The sequence below is a fragment of the Saccostrea cucullata genome, unplaced genomic scaffold (assembly GCF_032062105.1).
Source record: "Saccostrea cucullata isolate Sc308-1 unplaced genomic scaffold, CSIRO_AGI_Scuc_v1 ctg930, whole genome shotgun sequence".
NCBI lineage: Eukaryota > Metazoa > Mollusca > Bivalvia > Ostreida > Ostreidae > Saccostrea > Saccostrea cuccullata.
This window is the reverse complement of record NW_026926945.1, coordinates 41,948-51,765: the sequence shown is the minus strand read 5'-3', so window position 1 is coordinate 51,765 and position 9,818 is coordinate 41,948. Positions and strand designations below refer to the sequence as shown.

The 9,818-nt window shown below is 34.3% G+C and overlaps 1 protein-coding gene across 1 annotated transcript; it reads right to left on the bottom strand.

Moving 5' to 3' along the window:
• Positions 1-2,196: 2,196 nt before the first annotated feature.
• Positions 2,197-5,534, bottom strand: LOC134272968 (uncharacterized). Its single transcript, XM_062755136.1, has 2 exons — positions 5,509-5,534; positions 2,197-4,254 (listed from the first exon to the last, which is right to left on the bottom strand). Exons 1-2 carry the CDS (start codon positions 5,532-5,534, stop codon positions 3,756-3,758), a joined length of 525 nt encoding a protein of 174 aa, XP_062611120.1. The 3' UTR covers positions 2,197-3,755.
• Between the last annotated feature and the right edge of the window lie 4,284 nt (positions 5,535-9,818).

The window sequence follows — 9,818 nt, the reverse complement described above, 5'->3', positions numbered from 1 at the left end:
GAATGGTGGCGTTAATGAAAATATCTTCTTTTTTTGCCTCTCAAAATTATAATAGAACAATGAATTTAGTTATAATTTTTACACAATCAAAGTCTTGGAGAAATTTTCAAATGTATAGTAATATGTTTTTATGCAAAAAGAACAATCATTAAACTTTTAAACTAGAATTAAGTAGGTATCACATGATTGACAACAGTTATTTTTTATTCTTAATGTCAAGGAAAAAGATAATGATCTTGACCTGACCTTGCCTCTTATATAAAACGGTCAAATTTAATTTCACTGATACTATCACTTACTGATATTGTCTTTTTGATTCTGTGAAAATTTCATTAATTTTTTGATATTAGAAATATTCATTTTTGTTATTGGTACCCTTGTCAACAAATAGAATTTATCATTAAGTCAAAATCTGATTGACATTTTTTCATACTGGTTGTTAGGCCATTATTTACACACTGAGTTGTCCACAAATTTTCCGTAATTACCCAATCTATTTAACTTCATCACCTGCATGCGGACTTTATTTATCTCAGTTGATTCGATACCCAAGAGATTGCTCTACGTATGAACATTTTCTAAAACGAGGTAAATTATTGACAAAAAAGTTGATAAAACAAGTACATAAGCAGTCTCGTTTAAAGTCATCATTCTATGGTTGATACAATGACCGTGTCAGCAGATACAATTTATCATTGAGTCAAATGCTGCCTGACCTTTTTCATACTATATTGTTAGTCCACTATTAATACACTGAATTGACGACGGATTTTTCCGTTATAACCTGATCATGACAAGGGGCACGCGGCGGATGAGACTGGTCGGCAATGGATGCTCACTCCTCCATGGCACCTGATCCCACCTCTGATGTTTTGGAGGTCCGTATTTGCTCCGCTCCTATTTTGTAGCGTTTATAAAGGACTTTTAAGCTCAAATACTGTTAGTTATCTCCACATACTTCATGATTAAAGTAGTCATCTCCGATTTTAATTCGGACGCGTGACATTTTTGTGGCATTCTTTCACAGAAGCTGAAAGATTTTTCCGGGTTTTATATTTCTTATACCATGCAAGATTTTATTTTTTATAACAAGAACATCCCCTTTGTTAGAAATGGCCCTATCTCGGCGATAGAAGGGGTGGAGCGTTAATTTAACTAAGGACACATCTTTTCTCCAGCTTGCTTTCACTGAGCTACAGATTAAACATCATTTTAATATCTCCCTTCACTTTAACATTCAATCCAATCTAGGACTGAACTTCTGGGAGGTCTTCTGTCTCCATAAAGCCTGTACAATTACTAGTATTATATGCTACTGCAGAAGAATTTCGAAAATATACATTAAACTTTACAGCTCCTTTAATTTATTAGCAGATCTGATTTATTCCAACGAAGCAGAATCTATTTTAAACTTCTACATGACGACAATAAACGTCTTACTGTATTTTTTTTTCTTTGTGTTTTACTGAAAATAGATTGTCGAAAAAAACACAAAATGTTAACTATTGGTTAAAATAGTTTATTTTCTCTTTCCAGTACAACACAAAATTTAACCTAAACATATACAAATACTTACAAAAAAAATTCAAACAGACAATTTAATTCCTGGTTTTAAAAATTGATCCTCGAGGGGATCAAACACAATATTCAAAACTGATAAAAAGATATGAAACATTCCACTACCAGCGTTGTTCAAACATTTTTACAAAGTGTGAGTCGTTTGGGAGAAAACTATACGTGTACACATGACGTACTGAGTATCAAGAAGTCGTCTCCATATTATACAACAAATTGTTTGACTGTGAATTAAAAACTTTACATTTTATTTATTTTTTTAACAAATGACTTGTCTAGCTTTATTTCGTTGGATTAAACAATATATGCGCACTGGATTTACGACGGATTTTCTGTTATTTCCCAATCATAATGATCACACGGCGAGTGTGACCAGTCAGCAGGGGATGCTCAATCCTCCATGGCACCTGATCCCACTCTGATATTTTGGAGGTCTGTGTTTGCTCTGCTCCTATTTTGTATTGTTTTATGGACTTTTGATCTCTAATACTGTTCGTTATCTCCATATATTTCATGGTAATATATATTTTTCTCCTCCAGTTCTTACTACACAGGAACTAGGTGTACCCTAGGTTCAGATTCTTTCAGGTTCCATATTACTAAGTAATATTAATACCTACACAATCTGCAGAGATTTTATCGACAGATCTCTTGTATTCTCATTTCTGTAGCCGATTGTAATCTGTTGTATTGTTTTTGTTGCAGAGCTTGTTTGAATGAATATAAAGCATCCTGTAGGTTCCCTGTCACCTGCTGACATATTCCTAACATCTGCCACGTTATGTCTCTGTAAAATGAAGGTATATGTTGTTCCTGATTAAGACCGTGAACTAGAGACTTGAAGACATCTAGAGATATTTTTGCTTTTCTTTGGTCTATATGTCTGTAACACAAGACCTCGAGCATGAGTGATAATATGAAGTTAGATATAGTTAAGTAGTGCCAGTTCTTTTGTAGGCAAGACTGTTGTTCTGGAATCAATTCACTTATATAATGGAATCTAGTGTGAAGATTGATATCCCAAGCTACAGCCTCCCTCATCTTCGTAGAAATAGACTGACCCCCTAAAGCCGTAGTGTACATCTCTGCTGCTTTTATGCTATACATGAACTTCACATATGGTTGTGCTAACTTGCCCCGTATTACTACTAAAATGGATAAAGCGTCCCTATATCTAAATGTCTTGTAATAATACATGGCTCTGAACAGTTTGTCAGAAATACAACCGAACTTCTCTGATAGCTTAAGCATGTGACGGGTCATCTTATCAGCTTTGTAGATCATTTTGTTTTTTGGAGCACACGCCTTTGTGTTCATTACAAAAGCAAGTACCTGAAAGACAGAGGCTGCAAGTCTTTGTAACATGGTAATCTGATACTGTTATGAGAGGTAAACTTATAAGATGTTCTATTGACTTAAGATATGGTATACAGCTGTTTGGTTTTGATATAGGTAACAGATCAAGGTCATGCAGTTCCAAAAATAGGTCTGCATCAAAGTCTTTCTCAGAAATCAGAGTATGGTCATCTGTACAAATGGAGACGTGGGGGTTGTGAAGGACATTTATAATACAAGGCTTAATGGAGGGACTTATAATGTAGCAGGAATGTTAAACCTTTCTCATACAATCCATACAGTCTTACAAATAGTCGATGTTGTGCTTCACCATGGACTTTACTCAGAAACATATTATTTTGGGGAATGAAAAAGTTAGGACAGACCCCCTCATACACCTACTTGTGAATGAGCTTGAAACAAACCCAGAAACACTCCAGGAGATTTTGTGGACACCAGTGAGGTATTGTGTTCCGTTGAATCACCCATAAAACTGCTGTCTTCATTTGATAGGAACACAATAATTTAGCATCACTATCTAGTCCATTGTTCATTATTTTTTTAAGAACAATTTAAGCAAGCCGTAAGTTACGAATTCACAGTGCTTCATTGCATACACAAGTTTTTGTTCTGCTTGGGAGAAAGAAATTCTCCATTCATTGTTTTCATGATGTCCTAGCTTATGTCCAATTGCTACAAAGTGACATCCATTTTTCACTATATCATCAACAATATGCGGCTGGGGCCATGAGTGACATCTGTCTATCCATGAGGAGGCAGATGGAGGCCAAAAGTCACTAATAAAACAGTGGGCATAATCATATTCTGTGGCTATAAAATTTCCACTAGCACATGCAGGGCCCATGTGGAGAAGGGTTAAATGGTGTCATCAATGCAGAACACATCCCCTTGCAGTATTTAGAACTGGATAAATAATGCCCGCTTGTCATTGTACCTGGTCCATAAGTTCTCTGGAGTTCTGTGTTTCTGCCTGGTGGCAATAAATATAAGAGAGTGAATCCTGGCGGACTATCAGAACAGTCACAGAGAATCATACCTTTTCTGTTTGTGTTGTAATACCGAGACTGAGATAATTCCCAAATTACACGAAAATAATATTGCCATATCATAATGTCTGTATCTGATGTCTTCAGTCTGAATCCTTCTCCTCGACTTCCACTAATCATCTGACCAATTTTTAATTTTTTGTTTTCCTCAATCTTCACCAAGCCTTGTATGTCCATCACACCCCTCCTCATGGCCACCTGTTGTGAGGTCCCCACTTTACGACATAGTCCAACAAACACCGACTCTGACAGGCGTTGTATGGCTGTTTTACTAAGGCTGGTTTTAAAAATATTTAATAAATCTCTTAAGTCATTAAATTCAATATTTCTTCAGTAAAAATTAGCATTTTTATAACGTTTTGTACAAATAAAGTAATTCATAGTCATAGAACTTAAATATTTATTACCATTAATTTTAGTGTACATTAACTCTCTTTTTTTTTCAAACATAAATTTGCCGAAGAATTAAATGAAGGAAACTTACTGCTTATCTTTATAAAGTAACACATTTTGAACCAATATATACAAATTAAGGCATTTCGGGCATTATTTATTAAAGAACGAGGGCGCTTTTGATTGGCATTCGGCAGGAACCTGGGCGTAATTGAAAAGTGAAAAATTTATTGACATGTCACATGAAATTTTTAACATTTTTTTAATTTATCGGGTTCCTGTGCAACAGGAACGGAAAATATTTTCCCGAAATTGAGCTTTGATTTGCTAAAAAATAACTTGAAAATTGGCCATATCAGACATTTAGTACAAAATTGTACATTTTGAAACACACTTTTCTAAAAATTTTCTATGTCTGGGTCTTCTCTCCGTGATTTTGAAACGTTATTTGTGTGGAATTTAATTCAAAGAAACGATTACATTTTTTAAAAAATGGAGAGAAGACCCATAGACCACGAAAAATGAACTTTTCCCCACAAAATCCAATTGTGTGAATGTGGTGCGTCTTTGTCCTTTTAAAAACATTTAGACATGTGTAGCGGTGATAGCTCAGAAAGATAGGCTACCTGTTCAGTGCACTCGAAGCGAAAAGTTTTTGGTTCGAGCCTGGCATGGGGCGTTAAGTTTTTTTATTCAGGCAAGCAACTATTTGTTTTGTCAGTTTCGTTTTATGTACTGATGTTTTAAAATTTTGAATGAGATAAATTTTGGTTCAGTTTGGTTTTCACACGAAATCAATTCTAATCTTCTATTTTATAATGTACATGTACACGTATCATGCACCTCTCTCTCTATATATATATATATATTTATATATATAAATACATTAATTTAAATATTTTAGGTTGTATTTTTTGTGAAATATTACTATGTTATAGTACCCCCTAGAAAAAAAATGGACATAAATGTTACAATTTCACAATGTCTCTCAAACTAAATGGAAAAAAAACCATGGACGTGTTTGTAAAATCTGACCAGGTATGTTCAGCCAACCAAATCATGGACATTTAAATCATAAATGTTTCGTACAAATGATTCCTGCAGATCACCCGCCAAATGCGCCCATCTTCTTATTTACCTTTGTGAAATGTTTATGGAGTCCATCTTACAGGTAAAATCTAGAATTTTCGGGTGCTATAAATAGCTTTGGATATGCTTTCGTTTTAAAATATATGACATTACTGTATTTTACTGGGTTTTTAGGAGGGCCATTCAAATCGACGTAAAATATTATTAGTCCCCCTCTGTACCCTGGGATGATGATTTGAACAACATATTATTGTTTCTTCATAGCTTAGATGTTTTAAGAAGACTATTAAACAGTTTCTGTTAGAATATTCCCATATAAAACTTTGATCAAGTGTTTTTGCCTTAAACTACACCCAGATGATATAAACATCTTAAATTTAAAATACCGGGGGACACTTCTATATCAAATATGATTAAACATGTCTTTGCAGGTCATAAAAAAGAATGGTTCCGAAATATTCTTATGTGAAACATTTGGAGATACTAGTAATAGAAAATTTAAAATCATCACATTTATCACAGAGCTTGGTTCTTAGATTATCATTTACATTTTTTCAAGTAAAATATCCAAATATGAGACAGATGTGTCACACTCTGTAGTATCTTTTATCTCAAGCTCACTAGGATATATCGTATCGACATAAGAATGGAAATTACGATTGTTAATTGACAATATGTCGTACCAGTATATATATCTAAATGTCGGCTTGAAGGCCACAGCAAGTGTTTTCTTCTTTTCACGTACAAAATTTTGGAAAAATTCTGCCTCATAGAAATACAAAAATAGGTCTGCTTATATAGATTGCAATAGATTGTTAGAAGACCTGGTCTCCAAAAACGACATGTATATTGTCAATCAGAAACTCGAGCATCTTTGTAATGATAACTTCAGAGTACTCGTGTGTACGATCAGAATGTTTTTTTTTTAACCAAATAATAATGAGAATGACATAATTGATCCGCTGTAGTGGCCCCACCCTGTACACTTAAAATTTATGATTTTTTCAGACAATAATACTTTAATAATATGACTAATTACGGTTTTGCAGTTCTCAGGGCGGATACTTTTAAGGGTTTTCTACTTTTTCCTCTATGTATAACTTTGATCTCCTGTGTATGAAATTGATCTCCTATTGCGGCCTTTTAATCTACTTATATGTTGGGGTCATGATTTGAACAAACTTGAATCTACATTATGTAATAAAGCTTTATATATTGTTTTCTGGCCCAGTAGTTCTTAAAAAGATGCCATCAAATTTATTCTTGTTTTTACTTATCTTCCCTTGAAAAGAGAGTGTTCCATCATGCTCAAAAATCTGAACCACCTTAATTAATTCATTCAAATATACTTTGTGGCACGTTTGGTTGAAGTTGGCCTATTGCATTTTTGGAGAAGTTGAAAATGTGAAAACAGCTTAGCTTAAATAGTGCTTTCATTTAAAGTATACAAATGATATAAAAAAAGATACCATTTTCTGTCTTTGACAAAACAGAAAAGAACCAAGAATTAGATAGATTACATGATCATTAAGTACTGTCAAGGCAGCTTACAACATTGTCTTTGTTTGTAAGGCTCATTAGTGCATTATGAGGGACATTATGAAAACCATCTATCCTTCTGTGTTCCATATTTCAGAAGTTAAAAAAATTAATAGGTTAAACGATTAGTGAAATATCCAAATATGAAACAGATGTGTCCGACTCTGTGGTATCTTTTTTCTCTAGCTCACTAGGATATATTGTATCGACATAAGAATGAAAATTACCATTGATAATTGACAATGTGACGTCGATATATCTTTTTATAACATAATTTCTTCCATTCAAATGTCGACTTGATTTATCCAATTTGGCTTGAAATAAAAAAAAAAACCCACATAGTCTGACACATCTCTTTCATTTTTGAATATTTTTATAGAAAAAGACATCATGGTAACCTAACGGACAAAGCTTTATGAAATACCTGATGACTTCAATTTTTCGATTGTCAGTTGCAACTTCCTTTACCTATGTTGCAATATCCCCTTATCATCAGCATATAGGGTTTATGTCTCTCAGTTGATTTGATACGCAAGAGCATTCTCTACGTGTGAACAATTTCTTAAACGAAGCAAGCTTCTGACAGACAAGTTTATGAAACAAGAATATCAAAAGTCGCGATCAGATCAGATCTTTGCTACGCTCCGAAATTCTGATGGTCGTTGTACAGCGACCATCTGATTTTCGGAGCATAATAAAGACCGATTTTTTTCTCATGCAGACTGGACTTTAGTCATCATTTTTGCAATAAAATGATTTTGGCATCAAACACAATCTATCATTAGGTCAAATGCTGATTGACGTTTTACATATTAACTGTTAGAGCATAATTCAGTGGATTTTCCCGTTCACGACAGGAGTGCAGAGAGAGTGTTACAAGTCGACAGGGGATACTAACTCCTCCATGTCACGGACACCTGATCACACCTCTGATGTTATTACAGGTCTGTGTTTGCTCTGCTCCCAATTCGTATTATTTAAAGGGACTTAATTTGATCTTGAATACTGTTCTTTATCTCCATATTTCAAGTACAATTTCTACTACACAAACGTAAATAATCTATAAAATAAATGACACGTATATAGCTACAAAAGCGCTCTCGTAAGTGTTGTTAAGTTATACAAATTATACAATTTTATTTTTCATTCCTTCCAACCTCTTATATCAACAAAGACAAACAACACATGTGTAAATCAATACAAATATATATTTATGAGGACGGATGGGTTGGGGAAAGTCTGACTGCACTGAGAAAAAAACGAAAATGGCGTAAATTTTACATACGATAAAATCTATGTGCATTATAGTAATACCCGTAGAACACGTATTCCATAAATATAGTTACCAATCAGATCGAACACCGGATAAACTTCTTTGATTTATACATGTGTTGTGATAATTTCAATAAATAAGTTAGCAGCTAAACTTATTTTTATATTCATATGAAGCAGAATTTATGCAAAATCTTATGCGTGAAAAGAAGAAAACACTTGCTGTGTCCTTCAACTCGACATTTAGATATATCGAAGACGTATTGTCAATCAATATTGGTAATTTCCATTCCTACGTCGATGCGGTATATCCTAGTGAGCTTGAGATAAAAGATACCATAGAGTCCGACACTTCTGTGTCATTATACATATATCACATGGCTTCGAGGTTGACATACCAGAATATTTGCCCCTCGGTGACAGCAAAGCCCTGGAGTGTTATGTCACCCGATGCCGACGGCAGTGGGTGACAAAACACTCCAGGGCTTTCCTGTCACCGAGGGGCAAATATTCTGGTATAGTCGCCCGAGAAGCCATGTGGTATATGTTATATGACATTTTTATTTAAAATCAAAAGAAAATTTAAATTCATTCAAAATCAATAAAAAGTACACAAATAATCCCAAAAATGACTTCTTGACGTTAAAAAATACGCTGTGTTGATTACTTTTGCTTAGCAACCGACGTCATAAAATCTCGAACCCGAACAGAAATGCGTAACGTAAAAACATGTGAACGTGATCGAAAGGATGTCATAACTGTTTCCGGCGTGACATAACTGTTTCCGGTTTGACTCAGCATTTTTCAGGGTTTATAGCGAAACTTATTACATTTGTGATATAATGAGAAAACTTATTCAAAAATGTTATATACTTGGATATTTTACTTGAAAAAGACGCTAATGGTAATAGTAACAACTAAGCTATATATGATAAACGTGATGACTTGAACTTTTCTATCGTCAACTTCCCTTACTTATGCAGCAATAGACCTTCATCTCCTGCATACGGAGTGTATATATCTCAGTTGATTCGATACGCAAGAGCATGTTCTACGTTTGAACAATTTCTGAAACGAGGTAAATTATTGACAAGCAAGCTGACGAAACAAGAATATCAATAGTCTCGTTTAAAGTCATCATTTCGTAAGTTCTATGGTCGATACAATGACCTTGGCAGCAAGTACAGTTTATTATTGAGTCAAACGCTGACTGACGTTTTTCATACCAATTGTTAGTCCATTATTTATACACTGCATTGACGACGGATTTTTCTGGTTATTTCCTGATCATGACAAGGAGCACACAGCGGGTGTGACCGGTCGGCAGAGGATGCTTTTTCCTCCATGGCACCTGATTCAACCTCTAATGTTTCGGGGGTCCGTGTTTGCTCTGATTCATTTTTCATTGTTTTATGGACTTTGAGATTGAATATTGTTCGTTATCTCCATATCCTTCCTTACTCAAAAGCAAAACAAATCTGTCTAAATTGTTACATAAATTTATTAGATTTTTACGGGTACATTCCTGTTATTGAGAATGAATTTTCG

What these genes read in the sequence shown, in the direction of transcription:
- LOC134272968 (XM_062755136.1), bottom strand. Translation starts at nt 5,534, where the DNA reads ATGGACTCCATAAACATTTCACAAAG. An exon ending in TCCATAAACATTTCACAAAG is followed by an intron (nt 4,255 to 5,508) that starts GTAAATAAGAAG and finishes TTTTAAAACCAG; the next exon opens with CCTTAGTAAAACAGCCATAC.